The following is a 15,567-nucleotide window of genomic DNA, read 5'->3' as shown; positions in this document are numbered from 1 at the left end:
TCAGTTCCCCCCCGCCTCAGTTTCCCTAGGGTGCAACGATGAAGTAGGGCCGCGCTGGGCAGCTGCAGCCGAGGTCGGCGTCAGGAATCGCTCGTTCCAGGAGCGCGCATCGCCGGGTCGTGTCCTTACGCCCCTTCGGGCTCCCGGGTGGAGTCTGGGGGCGGAAGAGTTGAGACGAGCCCCCCGCCCGCCCCCCGAGCTACCCGCTAGCCCCGCGGATCCCCGCCCCGCCGGGAGCGGCAGCCCAGGCAACCAATCAGGTGCGAGCACGGCGCCGGGCGGGGCTCCCATTGGCCCACTCCGCCCGGGACCCGAGAGACCCTTTACTCAGCAGCTGCGGTCGGGGGCGCCCAGAGCCCTGCACGGGGCACGGAGCAGCGAGGGCCAGGGCGGCCAGGGTGCGCCCGCGGGCGCAGGCACGTCCTCGGCCCGACCCCGTCGGGGCCCCGTCCGTCCCCACCATGGCCTTCTGGACGCACCTAATGCTGCTGCTTTGGAAGAATTTCCTGTATCGCAGGAGACAGCCGGTAATGCCAGGACTGGGGGGCGGGGGGCGGGGCGGAGTGCCCGGCGCCCCCTCGGCCCCCGCGGCCCCCACGGCCCCCCTCTTCTGCCCCTGCCCCAGGTCCAGCTCCTGGTGGAGTTGCTGTGGCCCCTCTTTCTCTTCTTCATCCTGGTGGCCGTCCGCCACTCCCACCCGCCTCTGGAGCACCACGAATGTAAGCCCCCCAGGGACGGGGTGGGCGGGGTGGGGGGGCAGTGTCCACCCGTCCGCAGGGGCCCAGTGAGCGCGGAGGGCACAGGCGGGGCACCCGGTGAGTCTGGGCGAGCGCGCTGTCCGGGAGGGGGTGAGCCGGGCGGCATTCAGGCTCCCACGCCCCGCGTCCCCACAGGCCACTTCGCCAACAAGCCGCTGCCCTCGGCCGGCACCATCCCTTGGCTCCAGGGTCTCGTCTGCACCCTGAACAACACCTGCTTCCCGCAGCCCACGCCCGCCGAGCAGCCCGGGGTCCTCAGCAACTTCAAGGACTCCCTGTGAGCCAGGGGCAGCGGGTGCGGGGGCCCCCGGGGCTCCGGGGTGTGTGCCGAGCCCCCACCTCCTGCTCCCTCTGTCCCCAGGGTCTCCCGGCTCCTGGCAGATGCCCACACCGTCCTGGGGGGGCCCAGTGCCCGCAGAACGCTGGCCAGCCTGGGAAAGCTGATGCCAACGCTGAGCGCCGCCGGCAGAGCAGGTGAGGGGCCCTTTGGCTGGTGCGGGCGGGCTCAGCCTCCATCTGCCCAGCTGTGTAATGGGCACGGGGTGGGGGCTGCCTCAGGCCTAAGCTTGTCCTTCTCCCAGCCCGGCCTCAACCCAGCGACCCAGCGCAAGACCGACCACACCCTGAGCTGCTGGGGACACTGCTTGGGAAGGTGAGATGGGGTGGGGGGAGAGCGGGCTGCGGGCAGGGGCCTCTGAGTCCCGCTCCCAGGCCTTTGCCTGGGCTCCCCTTGGTGCCCGAGGGACACTCCTCGTCCTGTCGGGCCCAGACGGGCCGTGTCCAGCACGGTGGCAAAGGGTCCAGCCCGAGAGGCCTTGCACGAGCCTCCACACGTCCTCTACTAGCACAGTCCGCACGGGAGGGGGGCGAAGTGCTTGAGCCCCCGTGAAGCTCCATCCGGGTGGGCACCACCCCATGGTCTCGCTCCCCAGGAATCCCTGGGGTCTGTGCTGGGCCACGCCCAGGAGTCCGTGGCCAACTTCGTGGAGGCCGCAGAGGACCTGGCCCAGGAGGTAAGAGGCCCACTCACCCTCCACCGCAGCCGGGAAGCCCAAAGGGTAGGGCAGCCCGGGCACTTCCCTCGGGGGGCGGTCTGAGGGGCAGAAGGGCAGAGGGAGAAGGTATTCCTGGCAGGGAGGGCTTCCAGCGTCCTCTGGTGACCCCTCCCCAGCTCCTGGCACTGCCCAGCCTGGTGGAGCTGCAGGCGCTGCTGCGAAGACCCCAAGGAGCTGGAGGTCCCCTGGAGGCTGTATCGGAGGCCCTCTGCGGTGCCCGGGGGCCCGGCATCCCAGGGGGGCCCTCCCTCGGCTGGCACGAGGCCGGCCACCTGAAGGAGCTGGTGGGGCAGGAGGCGCTACCCGACAGCGGCCTGAGTGAGTCACGGCCTCTCTTCCCCTTCGGGAACTGGGGCGTCAGGTGTGGGGGCGGGGCCCATGGTGCCCCTGCCCCCCAGGCCCGGCCTGTGCTGAGCTCGTGGGGACCCTGGAGACCCACCCACTGTCCCGCCTGCTCTGGAGGCGCCTGAAGCCGCTGGTCCTGGGGAAGCTGCTGTTCACGCCCGACACGGCGTTCACCAGGCAGCTCATGGCCCAGGTGAGGACGGTCACCGTCCTGCGTCCCCCCTCGGCCGGGATGCGGTGGGCCGCAGGGTTTTGAAGGAAAGTTTGCGGATCGCAGGTGGAGGAACAGCACGTCCAGTGCTCAGAGGCACAGATGGAGCAAGACGGGATGGTGGGCGAGGCGGGCGGGGTCCTCAGGAGGAGGGCAGGGTCGCGACGGGGCGTTCATGTGGGCGCCCTCCTCCCACAGGTGAACCGGACCTTCCAGGAGCTGGCTCTGCTGAAGGACATCCCGGAGGTGTGGGCTGCCCTGGGACCCCAGCTCTTCCGCTTCCTGAACGACAGTTCGAACGTGGCCATGCTGCAGGTAGGGTCAGGACGGGGGTGGCGGCGGCACCCAGCCTCCCTGGGCGCGTCATCCCTGCGCAGCACACGGGCAGCGGGCAGGGCTGGGCCTCCTGGGCAGGCATGAGGAGGCGGCTTGTGGCGTCCGGGGGGCGGACAGGCCCCGGGAGAGAAGAGGGCGGACGCGGCCCGGCGCGCACAAAGCAAACCCCCGTGTCCTCGCCGCTCCCCAGAAGCTCCTGCAAGCTCAGGACAGAGGAAGGAGGCAGCCAGGGTCCCGAGGACAGGACCCGGCCAAGGCTCTTCTCACCTTTCTGGACCCCCGTGGGGACGGCTACGGCTGGCGGGACGCCCATGCTGACGTGGGGCACCTGGTGGGCCTGCTGGGCCGCGTGATGGAGGTGAGGTGCCACCTGCCTGGGAGCCCCGTCTGCGGGGTACGCGGGGTGCAACCCGGTCAGCTGGGCGGAGGGGAGCCCCAGTGTAGGGCCGCCCGAGGACGGACATGGCCCAGGGCCTGCGGAAGTGTGATGGAGGAGCTGGGTCCCTCTGGGGCCCCGGGGCCCTGCGGAGGACCGGGTGCCTGGGACCCACGCCCAGGCCCTTCCTCAGTGTGTGACCCTGGACAAGCTGGAGGCCGCACCGTCGGAGGCAGCCCTGGTGGCGCGCAGCCTGCAGCTGCTCTCGGAGCAGCGCTTCTGGGCCGGGGTCGTCTTCCTGGGGCCCGAGGACCCTGGGGACCCTGCTGGGCCCGGTGGCCCCGGCCACGTGCGCATGAAGATCCGCATGGACATTGACGCCGTCACGAGGACCAACAAGATCAGGGACAGGTGGGGCATCCCGCGTGTGGGGGCTGTGATGCGGGAGCCGCGGTGTGAGGGGCGCGCCCCAGGCTGGGGGGCCCACGGCGAAGGACCTGGTGGGTGATAGAGGCCGGGCGAGGGCAGAGCCGCCCACGGTGCGCAGGGCCCTCGGCCTCCCGGCGTCTCCCGCAGCCCCGCCCTGCCCCACGCAGGTTCTGGGACCCCGGCCCGGCCGCTGACCCCCTCGCTGACCTGCGCTACGTGTGGGGAGGCTTCGTGTACCTGCAGGACCTGCTGGAGGGCGCGGCTGTGCGCGTGCTGAGCGGCTCCGAGCCCCGGGCCCGCCTGTACCTGCAGCAGATGCCCTACCCTGCTACGTGGATGATGCGTGAGCGCCGCCTCGCCACCCACCCCCCAGGGACAGAAGTCAGGTGGCCGCGGGCTCGGCCGCTTCCGCGGGTCCACGTGGTCAAGGCTGCGCCGGCGCCCCACCAGGACCAGTCCCTGTGGGAGGAGCGGGGATCCCGGGGGGCGGGGGCCGGGCGCGGGGGGGCCGTGGCCTGTGCTGACACCTGCGGCCCGAGGCCGGAGCGCGGCGCGGCGCACGTCCAGGGGCCCGGGTGTCCCGCCGCCGCTCAGCGGCCTCCCCGCCGCAGGTTCCTGCGCGTGCTGGGCCGCTCGCTGCCGCTGTTCCTGACGCTGGCCTGGATCTACTCGGTGGCGCTGGCGGTGAAGGCCGTGGTGCGCGAGAAGGAGACCCGGCTGCGGGCCACCATGCGGGCCATGGGGCTGGGCGCGGCCGCGCTGTGGCTTGGCTGGCTCCTCAGCGGCCTCGGGCCCTTCCTCCTCAGCTCGGCGCTGCTCGTGCTGGTGCTCAAGGTGCCGTGCGGCCTTCCTGACGCGGGTGGGGCCCCAGGGCGAGCCCGGGCCTCACCGCAGCTGTGGGGGCCCTGCAGCTCGGGGACATCCTCCCCTACAGCCACCCGGCCGTGGTCTTCCTGTTCCTGGCGGCCTTCGCGGTGGCCACCGTGGTGCAGAGCTTCCTCCTGAGCGCCCTCTTCTCCCGCGCCAACCTGGCCGCCGCCTGCGGGGGCCTCGCCTACTTCGTGCTGTACCTGCCCTACGTGCTGTGCGTGGCCTGGCGGGACCAGCTGCCTGCGGGCGGCCTGGCGGCTGCGGTGAGCCCCAGGGGGGCGGGCGCGGGGACCCTGGGTGCGTGCGGGGACCCTGAGTGCATGCGGGGACCCTGGGCCGCGCGCTCGCTGACCCACCTGCCCCCCCACCCCCCCGCAGAGCCTTCTGTCGCCCGTGGCCTTTGGGTTCGGCTGCGAGAGCCTGGCGCTGCTGGAGGAGCAGGGGGAAGGCGCCCAGTGGCACAACATGGGCACCGCGCCCGCCCCCGAGGTCTTCAGCCTGGCGTGGGTCTCGGGCGTCCTGCTGCTGGACGCTGCGCTCTACGGCCTGGCCACGTGGTACCTGGAGGGGGTCTGCCCAGGTGGGCCCTGAGGGGAGGGGAGGGACCTCAGCACAGCTGCAGAGGCAGGGCTGGGCGGGGTGGGGGGGCGGCCGGCCTCGAGGCACAGGTGGCCGCTGGGGATGGGGACGGAGGGTCGGGGGCGGCCTGAGGCAGGCGGACGGCGGTCGGGGTCGCGGGCCTGTCCTCCGCCTGGATGCCCGGTCCTGGCATATGGCCAGCCGCTGGCACGCTCCAGGCCAGGGGCCCGAGAGGTGACCGGGCGCCGCTGCCCCCAGGCCAGTACGGGATCCCCAAACCGTGGACCTTCCCCCTTCAGAGGAGCTATTGGCTCGGACCTCGCTCTCCCGTCGCTTCCCCCCCACCTCCCACCCCGAGGGACCCAGAGGGTGAGGTACAAGGCGGCCTAACCACCGCCGCGTCCGCGTCCCCCGCGTCCCCCGTGGCCCCCCAACCTGCCAGGTCCCCGACTCCACAGACAGGCTTCAGTGTCCCCCCATCCCCCGCAGCGCTCACAGAGGAGGTGCCGCCAGGCCTGACCCCCGGGGTCTCCGTTCGAGGCCTGGAGAAGCGCTTTCCGGGCAACCCGCAGCCGGCCCTGCGCGGGCTCACCCTGGACTTCTACGAGGGCCACATCACCGCCCTGCTGGGTCACAACGGCGCCGGCAAGACCACCACGCTGTGAGCGGCTGCCCCCTGCTCCCTCCCGGCCTCAGGGGCGGGACCCCAGGTCCCCCCGGGCACCTGGGAGACAGATACGTGTGTTCTCCGTGCCTCAGTTTCCCTCCTCTGTAAAACGGGGACACGGTTCACCTTTGGCCTGAGCTCGTGAGAGGGGCCTTGTCGGTGCTTCCGCGCCCGCTCTGGGGATGCGTCTCCTCCTGGGGGCAGCTGCCCTGAGACCCCTTCGTCCCCAGGTCCATACTGAGTGGTCTCTTCCCGCCCACGGGGGGCTCCGCCTACATCCTGGGCCACGACATCCAGTCCAGCCTGGCAGCCGTCCGGCCCCACCTGGGCGTCTGCCCGCAGTACAACGTGCTGTTCGACCTGTGCGTGGGGCTGGGCCTGGGCTGTGCGGGGCGGGGGGGGGTCGCGGGCTCCGCCGGCCCAGTGACCGCCGCGTCCGGCCCTGGCTGCAGGCTGACGGTGGACGAGCACATCTGGTTCTACGGGCGGCTGAAGGGCCTGAGTGCCGCTGCCGTCCGCCGCGAGCAGGCCCGGCTCCTGCAGGACGTGGGGCTCGTCCCCAAGCGCCGTGCACAGACGCGCCACCTGTCTGGTGAGCCGCCCCGGGGAGGGCTGAAGCTGGGCGGGGGTGGGGGGGGTGCGGGCCGGGAGGGCGGGGAAGGGCCCCGGCCGGGGGGCTGGCTCATGCAGGGCGCCCGCCCTGTCCCCACCCAGGTGGGATGCAGAGGAAGCTGTCAGTGGCCATGGCCTTCGTGGGTGGCTCCCGGGTGGTCATCCTGGATGAGCCCACCGCCGGCGTGGATCCTGCCTCCCGCCGCAGCATTTGGGAGCTGCTGCTTAAATACCGGGAAGGTGAGAGTTGGGGGAGGCACGAGGCTCCCCGAGATGCTGCCTCAGGTGCCAGGGAAAGTTTCTGATGATGACGCTCTGAGAAGAGGGTTTTGAGGGATGGAAAGGAGCTCGATGTACGGGGTGGCAACTCCCGCTAGTGGCCACGGCTGGGGCAGAGCCCTCGTCCCGACGGGATGTGTGGCTTGGTCCCCACGCCCAGGTCGCACGCTGATCCTCTCCACCCACCACCTGGACGAGGCAGAGGTCCTGGGGGACCGTGTGGCCGTGGTGGCGGGAGGCCGCGTATGCTGCTGCGGTTCCCCGCTCTTCCTGCGCCGTCACCTGGGCTCCGGCTACTACCTCACGCTGGTGAAGTCGCGCCCGTCCCCGGCCGCCGGCGGAGAGGTGAGGGCTGAGCCGACCCCCGAGCCCGAGCGCCAGGCCTGCAGCCGGGTGGCCGTGACAGCCGTGCCCTCCGCCCGCAGGGGAACGCTGACTCGGAGGCCGCCACGGGGCCCGGGCGGGAGGCAGAGCAGGCCGGCCAGCGCAGCGCAGCTGGTGAGTGGGGGCAGCGCCCCGTGACGCCCCACGGGACCCTGGGCCTCGGACCGCACAGAACCCGAATCCCGGCCCTTTCATCCGGCCTGGCTGAGCGCACCTGCTGACCCACCGCTGCCCGGGGCCCGCCCTGGGCGCCTCACCCCAGCCTCCTGCGCCGGAGCGTGCTCCTCGGGGCCACGCACCCCTGCCCCCAGGACACCGCGCGGCCTGCCCCGCCGGCGCCCTGACGCCCCGCCCCCGTCCACCCAGGTGCCGCCCAGCTGCTCTCCTTTGTGCAGCAGCTGGTGCCCGGGGCGCGGCTGGTGGAGGAGCTGCCCCACGAGCTGCTGCTGGTGCTGCCCTACGGGGGCGCCGTGGACGGCAGCTTTGCCAGGCTCTTCCGGGAGATGGACCGGCGGCTGGGGGAGCTGGGGCTGGCCAGCTACGGGATCTCCGACACCAGCCTCGAGGAGGTGCGGCGGGGGAGGGCTGCCTGGGGGAGGGGGCCTGGCGGGGGCAGCCGCAGAGCCCCCGAGGCTGTGGAGTCTCCAGCGAGGCCTGAGGACCCCTGGTGTCTGCGGGGTGCCTCTCTCCCAGGGGATCCCCAGCTGAGCCCCTGCCCTGTGTCCCTAGATCTTCCTGAAGGTGATGGAGGACCATGCTGTGGACACAGACCTGGAGGGTATGGCCCCAGGTCCCCGGCGCCTTGACCTCTGCCCCCGATTCCCGAACTCATCTGCTGTGACCCTTGACCTCGACCCAGACCCGAGGCCTCACGGAGCCCTTGACCCTGACCCCGACCCCCGCCGGGCCCGCAGGTCATGGCCGCAGGCAGCAGCCCCCGAGCACCGGCCCAGACAGGACCACACGGCTCAAGACTGTGCCGGAGCCGCGGGCCCAGGAGGACAGGGAGCTCGGTGAGCCGTGCACCCTGACCCGTGCGCCCCCGGGTCCCCCAGAATGTGGGCGCTGACCCTCCGTCCCCTGCAGCTCTGTCTGCCCCAGAAACACAGGCCCTGCAGGGCTCTGGGCCGCTCGCCACGGGCCGCCTCCGGGGCTGGCCGCTGACCTGCCAGCAGCTCTGCGCCCTGCTTCTCAAGCGCTTCCTGCTTGCGTGCCGCAGCCGCCGGGGCCTGTTTGCCCAGGTGAGGGGCCCGGTTGGGGTGAGGGTGAGGGTGAGGGTGAGGGTGAGGGGCCCCGGTGCCGGGGACTGCGTGGGGACCCGGGCGCCTGGCCTGTGCTCTGGCCACCAGCCCAGGGACCTCAGAAGTGTCTGCGCCCTCCGCACCTTCACGGAGCGCCCCGGGGAGCCCCGGGCGGTTCTAGAGCGGGAGCGGGGAGGGGACCGGCAGCCTGGAGGGCGGCGGGGGCGGCTGATGGGCCTATCCCTCAGATCGTGCTGCCTGCCCTCTTCGTGGGCCTGGCACTGCTGTTCAGCCTCATCGTGCCACCCTTCGGACACTACCCGGCTCTGCAGCTCAGGCCCAGCATGTACGGCGCCCAGGTGTCCTTCTTCAGGTGGGTTCGGGGTCGGGAAGGGGCGGCAGGCGGGCGGGCCGGGGGCAGGCCTGACTCTGAGCCGCACCCACAGTGAGGACGCCCCGGGGACCTCGGACCAAGCCCACCTGCTGGCGATGCTGCTGGAGGAGGCGGGACTGGGGGAGGGGGCGCACCGGCAGGACGGCTCCGCCAGGTGAGGGCCCGCGGCCAACCCTCGTGCCCCCGGGCCCCAGGTTCTCGTCTGGGCCCTGGGCAGCGGGCCTCGCGGGGCTGGAGCTTCCCCACGCCGGCGTAGGAGCTGGGGTGTCCGGCCGCGTGCCAGGGCCTGCGGAAAGCTCGGTGGCCCCCCCCCCCCGCAGGACGCCTGGGTGCACACAGCCCGCCGCCTGCCGGTTCTGGGCACCGGAGGTGCCCACGGCCGTGGCTGAGGTCTTGGCCAGCGGCAACTGGACGCCCGGGTCGCCGTCCCCCGCCTGCCGCTGCAGCCAGCCCGGAGCGCGGCGCCTGCTGCCCGACTGCCCCGCGGCGGCTGGCGGCCCCCCTCCGCCCCAGGCGCTGGCCGGCTCCGGAGAGGTGGTGCAGAACCTGACGGGCCGCAACCTGTCCGACTTCCTGGTGAAGACCTACCCGCGCCTGGTGCAGCGGGGGTGAGCGCCCTCGGGTCCTGGAGCCGGGAGGAGGCGGGACGGGGGCGGGGTCTGGGTGCCCCCGACTGCTCTCCTGCCCCACCTCGTCTTGCCTGTCCCACCCAACTCCCGGCGTCTCGGCCCTGCTCATGTCTCTGTCTCTCCCGCAGCCTGAAGACCAAGAAGTGGGTGAATGAGGTCAGGTGAGGAGGGTTCCACCCCTGCACCCCCTCCTGCCCTCTCTGGGCTCCCCCCATGCTCCCTGGCCCTCACTGGCTGTCCCCTGACCGCCCCCTGCCCTGCAGGTATGGGGGCTTCTCCTTGGGGGGCCGAGACCCAGGCCTGCCCTCAGGGCAGGAGGTCAGCCGCTCGGTGGAAGAGCTGCGGGCGCTGCTGAGCCCCCCACCCGGCGGGGCCCTAGACCGCATCCTGAACAACCTCACGGCCTGGGCTCGCAGCCTAGATGCCAAGGACAGCCTCAAGGTGGGAGCCGGGGGAGCGGGCAGGGGCCTGGGGGGCGGTCCACCCCAGCACCCTGACCGCTCGGCCCTGACCCCACCCTAGATCTGGTTCAACAACAAGGGCTGGCACGCCATGGTGGCCTTTGTCAACAGAGCCAACAACGCGCTCCTACACGCCCGCCTGCCCCCGGGCCCTCCCCGCCATGCCCACAGCATCACCACGGTCAACCACCCACTGAATCTCACCAAGGAGCAGCTGTCGGAGGCGGCGCTGTGAGTCACTCTGTCCCGCATGTGGGCCCGGCCCTGCCGCAGCCTCTGGGTCATTTGGGGTGCGGGGGCACTCTAGCTGTGTCCATGCACGGGAACCACCCCCTCTGCTCCCCAGGCCTGGGCTCAGTGGGTTACAGGCTCGCCCTGCAGCCCAGGCGCCCCAGGCCTAAATAGCTCCACCTGTCTCCCCGGCCAGCGGCAGGCGGCCGGGCTGTGGACCCTCGCCCCGTCGGTGGTGGGCGGGGTTCTCTGGACAGCTCCGCCCCTCACCCACAGGATGGCCTCCTCGGTGGACGTGCTGGTGTCCATCTGTGTGGTCTTCGCCATGTCTTTTGTCCCAGCCAGCTTCACCCTCGTGCTCATCGAGGAGCGTGTCACCAGGGCGAAACACCTGCAGTTTATGGGGGGCCTGCCTCCCACTCTCTACTGGCTCAGCAACTTTCTGTGGGACATGGTGCGGGGCATGCTTGGCGGGCGGAGGTCCAGCCGCCTCTCACCACCTCCCTTTTCTGGCCCCTTCCGATCAGACGTTTGTCCAGCATGGCCCGAGTGGAGTCCTGGGGGACGGTGGGAGACTTTGTGTCCTGCTCCCTCCCACACGGGGCAAGGGGGTGGGTTGGGACGGGGCACAGGGGTGAGGATGGCAGTTCCCACCCGTGCAAACCGACGGCGGTAATTACCATCTCCAATGCAGTGTAACTACTTGGTGTCAGCGTGCATCGTGGTGCTCATCTTCCTGGCCTTCCAGCAGAAGGCGTACGTGGCCCCCGCCAACCTGCCCGCCCTCCTGCTGCTGCTGCTGCTCTACGGGTGAGGCCTCCCCGGCTGCTCAGGGCCCGTTCTTCCTGACCCCCCCCTACCCCAGCCCCCAATACCGGGACTCCTCCAGCTCGGAGCTCTGATGGGATCCCAAGTGTGTCCTAACCTAGGGATGCGCAGCGGTGGCCTTAAAAGCTCATCTCTCCCTGGGGCGGGGGTGGGGGCGCCCGGCAGGCGGCAGGAGCTGCGCATGCTCCGGACCTCTGGGTTGGAGGCTCATGCCCCACACTGGGGGGTAGAGTTTACATAAAAGAACATTAAAAACCTCGTCCTGTCTTGACTTACGAGAAGAGGGCTGTGGCAAGGACGAGGGGAGGGGGTGTCTGGGCTACTCACCGGGTGTCCGGTGGTCACCCCACGACCCACTGCCCCCCAGCTGGTCCATCACGCCGCTCATGTACCCGGCCTCCTTCGTCTTCTCCGTGCCCAGCACGGCCTACGTGGTGCTCACCTGCGTCAACCTGTTTGTTGGCATCAATGGCAGCATGGCCACCTTCGTGCTCGAGCTGTTCTCTGACAAGGTGCTGTCCCCTGCAGGCCGGGGCTCGGGCTGCGCTGGCCTCGGCTCCGGCCCCTGACCCACCTCCCCTCCCTGTGTCTGGCCCTGAGCAGAAGCTGCAGGACGTGAGTCGGGTCCTGAAGCAGGTCTTCCTTGTCTTCCCCCACTTCTGCTTGGGTCGGGGGCTCATCGACATGGTGCGGAACCAGGCCATGGCTGACGCCTTTGAGCGCTTAGGTGAGAACTTCCCTCTAGGTGGGGTAGTGCCAGCCACGTCGTTTACGCAGGGTGGGGACAAACAGCAGCCCCCAGGAAGAGAACTAGGGGTCTTAGGTGGCCCCCATGTTTGGGTCAACTGAGAAGCCAGCACAGCAGCCAGAGAGGCTAATTCTTTTCTTAAACATTTTATTTATTCATGAGAGACCAGAGACAGAGAGAGAGGCAGAGACAAAGGCAAAGAGGAAGAAGCAGGCTCTACGCAGGGAGCCTGACATGGGACTTGATCCTGGGTCTTCAAGATCACGCCCTGGGATGAAGGCGGCGCTAAACTGCTGGGCCAGTGGGGCTGCCCTAGAGAGGCTAATTCTGTATGGGGTCCTATCACAAGAGGTCTAAGGCTCTAAAGGGAGATGGTGATACTACTGTTTTCTATACCAATTAGAGCTTGGTTGAGTGGCCCACCCAGTTCTTGATCCTTTTATTTAAGAGCCCAAGGTGACCTGGATTGGGGGGTGATGGACAGAAATCAAGCACACCCCTACTTCTCATGACCCAGGTCCTCCTTCCTGTCTCCGCAGGAGATGGGCAGTTCCAGTCACCCCTGCGCTGGGAGGTGGTCGGCAAGAACCTCGTGTGCATGGCGGTGCAGGGGCCGCTCTTCCTCCTCTTCACGCTCCTGTTGCAGCACTGCAACCGCCTCCTGCCACAGTCAGTGGGGACGGGGTAGGGGTGCGAGGGGCTGGGGCTGGCCTTGGGCTCACTCATACGTGTGTCCTCAGACCCCGGCTGAGGTCGCTGCCCCCCCTGGGGGAGGAGGATGAGGACGTGGCCCGAGAGCGGGAACGGGTGGTGCACGGGGCCACCCAGGAGGACGTGCTGGTGCTAAGAGACCTGACCAAGGTGGGTGCGGGGCGGTGGGTGCAGAGCCTTGGGCAGCCCCCTGTCCCCCCGTCCTCAGGGACCTGAACTCCTCCCAGGTGTACCACGGGCAGAGGACACCGGCTGTCGACCGCCTGTGCCTGGGGATCCCTCCTGGTGAGGTGAGTCCAGGGCGGGGCCCCGGTGCGGGGGCATGGGAGGCACCCTCCTGCGTGCCCACTGCCCTTCCCTCAGCACCTGCTGCGCGCGCCTGCCGCCCCTCATTGAACAGCTCCCTGGCCCCCGCTTACCATCTATCGAGTGACTCCTGACTGGTGACATTTGAGCTCCCATTTTGTCCCAGGAAGCACCTACTGCGTGCTTGCGCTCGGGGGTCGTTGAGCCCCCGCCGTGTGCGTCCCCTACTGAGATCAAGCGCGTTGTTACCGAGCACCCGTGGGGGCGCCACACATGTGCCAGGAACCTTAACCAAGCGCCTACTGTGCTGTGTGCCACCGTTGGAGAACCAGTTGTATCATTGAGCCCCTTGTATGGACATCTGTATACGTTTGTCGGGCATTGACAGTACCTACTGGTCACCTGTTGTATACATCCCTCCCTTGAGCGCTGGCCCACAGCCAGTACTTCTTGGGCACGTGCCCCGAAGCAGTTCACGTTCACACAACTACTATGTGCAGCCGTGTTGGCTGTGTGCTCTGAACCCGCCACCTCCTGGGGCCGGTGCACACCTGGAAACAGATGTGCAGTGTTAGCGTGAGCTGCTGTCACTTTGTCAAGCGCCGCCCGTGAGCTCCCACCCTCTCCACACTGGGCTGACCACACCCAGCCTGGGTGCTCGGGTGCCTCCGGAGGCACCCGGCGATGGCAGGGCCTGCGACGCACAGAGCACTGCTGTATGTGATCTTGGAGACACCCACCGGGTGCCTGCATGGGTGACGCGTGTGTCGTGTGTGCCGAGGAGCGTCCCCTGCTCAGTGTCGCGCTCCGCCTGCCTGCACCCCCAATATCGAGGGGGGTGCGGGTCAGAGACCGCACTGAGGGCCGTCTGTGGGGCCCCCGCAGTGTTTCGGGCTGCTGGGAGTGAACGGAGCAGGGAAGACGTCCACATTTCGCATGGTGACCGGGGACATGCTGCCCAGCGGTGGTGAGGCCGTGCTGGCAGGTCACAGGTGAGGGCTGGGGCGGGCGCGGGGCTGGCCTCTCCCAGGCGTGCTCGGCTCGGCCCGGCCCGAGCCCTGCCCTCTCTCACCACAGCGGTCGGGGTGGGGGGACCGAGGCCCGCCCTTGCCGCCCAGCGCGGGGGCCTAGCCGACGCCCTGAGCCCCTCCCGGTCCCCGTCCCCAGCGTGGCCAGGGAGCCGGCCGCCGCGCACCGCCACATGGGCTACTGCCCGCAGTCCGACGCTGTCTTCGAGCTGCTGACCGGCCGGGAGCACCTGGAGCTGTTCGCGCGCCTGCGCGGCGTCCCCGAGGCTCAGGTCGCCCAGGTGACCCCCCACCCAGCCCCGCAGCCCGCCCTGAGCCCACCTGCAGCGCACCTGCGCGCCCCCAGCGCCCACACTCTGCGGCTCCCGCGCAGGCTGGAGCCGCCCCCTGCCCCCCCCTCTCCCGGCCTCGGCCCCCCTCCCCTTGGGAGCGCAGCTGTCCCGTCCGCCCGGTCCCGCCCCTCGTTCATCCTGGCCCCGCCCCTTTGCTGACCACCCCCACCTTCGCCCCTACCCCGCTCGCTCCGCCCCCCCCCAGACGGCGAGCTGGGGCCTGGCACACCTGGGGCTCCGCCAGTGCGCGGACCGACCCGCGGGCACCTACAGTGGCGGCAACAAGAGGAAGCTGGCGACGGCGGCGGCGCTGGTGGGGGACCCGGCTGTGGTCTTCCTGGTGCGCGGGGGCGGGGCGGGGCGGGGCCTGGGAGGCCGGGGCGGGGTCAGGACCCCTAACCAACCCCCCCCTGCGCCCCGCGCCCCCAAGGACGAGCCGACCACTGGCATGGACCCCAGCTCCCGGCGCTTTCTCTGGAACAGGCTCCTGGCCGTGGTGCGGGAGGGCCACTCCGTGGTGCTCACGTCGCACAGGTGGGCCCCGAGCCCGGGCTGAGCGGCGGGGCGGGGGCTCCGCGGGGCGGGGGGGACCTGGGCCCGCGGAGGCTGTCAGAGCCCGGGCACGCAGGCCATGGGGTGGCCTGACCTGGGGGTGGGGGGGCTCGCCGGGACCCGGGTCCGGCCTTCCCGACAGAGGTCCGGGTGGGCGGGCGGTGTCCAGGGTGGAGGGTGAGGGTCCGCGCCTGCGGGGCGGGGGGCACGGCTGCGCCCCGAGGGACTGACGCGCGGCCCCGGCAGCATGGAGGAGTGCGAGGCCCTGTGCACGCGCCTGGCCATCCTGGTGGACGGGCGGTTCCGCTGTCTGGGCAGCGCGCAGCACCTGAAGAGCAGGTGAGGGGCGGCGGCGGCGGCCCGGGCGAGCCGGGGGAGGGCAGGGCAGCCCGGCCCGGAGCGAGCGCGGCAGCCCTGTCCCCCCAGGTTCGGAGCGGGCCACACGCTGACCCTGCGGGTGCCCGCAGCGCGGGCCGACTCGGCCGTGGCCTTCGTGGGGGCGGCGTTCCCGGGGGCCGAGCTGCGCGGGGCGCACGGCAGCCGCCTGCGCTTCCAGCTGCCGCCGGGAGGGCGCTGCGCCCTGTCCCGCGTCTTCGGGGAGCTGGCGGCGCGCGGGGCGGAGCTGGGCGTGGACGACTTCTCCGTGAGCGCGACGGCGCTGGAGGAGGTGCGCGGCGCCCGGGGCGGCGGGGTGGGGCTGCGGGCGCCCCCGCGCTGACGGCCCCTCCGCCCGCCGCAGGTGTTCCTCGACTTCTCCGCGGCGCAGGGGCAGCGCGAGGCCCGCACGCAGGACGCGGGGGCGGGCACGGACCCCTGCGCGGCCGAGTCGGCGCTCTGAGCCCCCCCCCCCCCCCCCCCCCCCCCCCGGGGCCGGGCGCTGCGCACCTCCGCTCGAGGACCGTTGCCCTGGAGGAAATAAAGAGATCTCCGCGCGTGCAACTGCGTGTGCGTGTGCGTGTGCGTGTGCCGGCGGCGCGCAGGTCCACAACGGCTCTCCTCGCGGGCCGCCCTGGGGCCTTGGGGGCCGCTGGAGCCCAGCTGGGGGCCTCCGTGGTGGCCGGGAGCCTGCTGGCCGCGGCCCCTCAGCACCCACGTGGGTCTGGAGGTGAGGGCGGTGCCCGCGAGTGCCTGGCCATGAAGTGGGCACGAGCTCGAGGCCTGCGGATGTTCTGGGCGGCCTGGAGGAGCCCCGGGGTGGCCCAGAC

General features: G+C 71.1%; 1 protein-coding gene across 1 annotated transcript; it reads left to right on the top strand.

Moving 5' to 3' along the window:
- The first annotated feature begins 239 nt into the window (after positions 1-239).
- Positions 240-15,232, top strand: ABCA7 (ATP binding cassette subfamily A member 7). The gene is given in 47 exon segments (XM_055343098.1): positions 240-527; positions 626-719; positions 894-1,035; positions 1,120-1,232; positions 1,340-1,410; positions 1,691-1,771; positions 1,930-2,131; positions 2,212-2,351; positions 2,568-2,684; positions 2,896-3,063; positions 3,275-3,492; positions 3,678-3,829; positions 3,832-3,853; positions 4,122-4,344; positions 4,422-4,643; positions 4,759-4,960; positions 5,218-5,328; positions 5,449-5,620; positions 5,857-5,988; positions 6,079-6,218; positions 6,341-6,478; positions 6,678-6,862; positions 6,943-7,015; positions 7,268-7,470; positions 7,631-7,679; positions 7,816-7,914; positions 7,988-8,142; positions 8,391-8,515; positions 8,589-8,690; positions 8,857-9,144; positions 9,294-9,326; positions 9,429-9,606; positions 9,688-9,857; positions 10,134-10,311; positions 10,552-10,667; positions 11,053-11,197; positions 11,289-11,412; positions 11,973-12,102; positions 12,174-12,294; positions 12,372-12,434; positions 13,336-13,442; positions 13,618-13,759; positions 14,016-14,150; positions 14,241-14,344; positions 14,609-14,701; positions 14,789-15,029; positions 15,102-15,232. Coding segments are annotated over 47 exon segments (6,384 nt in total). The 5' UTR covers positions 240-461; the 3' UTR covers positions 15,201-15,232.
- Positions 15,233-15,567: the final 335 nt, after the last annotated feature.

This window comes from Nyctereutes procyonoides, unplaced genomic scaffold, assembly GCF_905146905.1.
Source record: "Nyctereutes procyonoides isolate TBG_1078 unplaced genomic scaffold, NYPRO_anot_genome, whole genome shotgun sequence".
NCBI lineage: Eukaryota > Metazoa > Chordata > Mammalia > Carnivora > Canidae > Nyctereutes > Nyctereutes procyonoides.
Note: the sequence above shows the minus strand (reverse complement) of the source record. Positions and strands in the feature narration are given on the sequence as shown.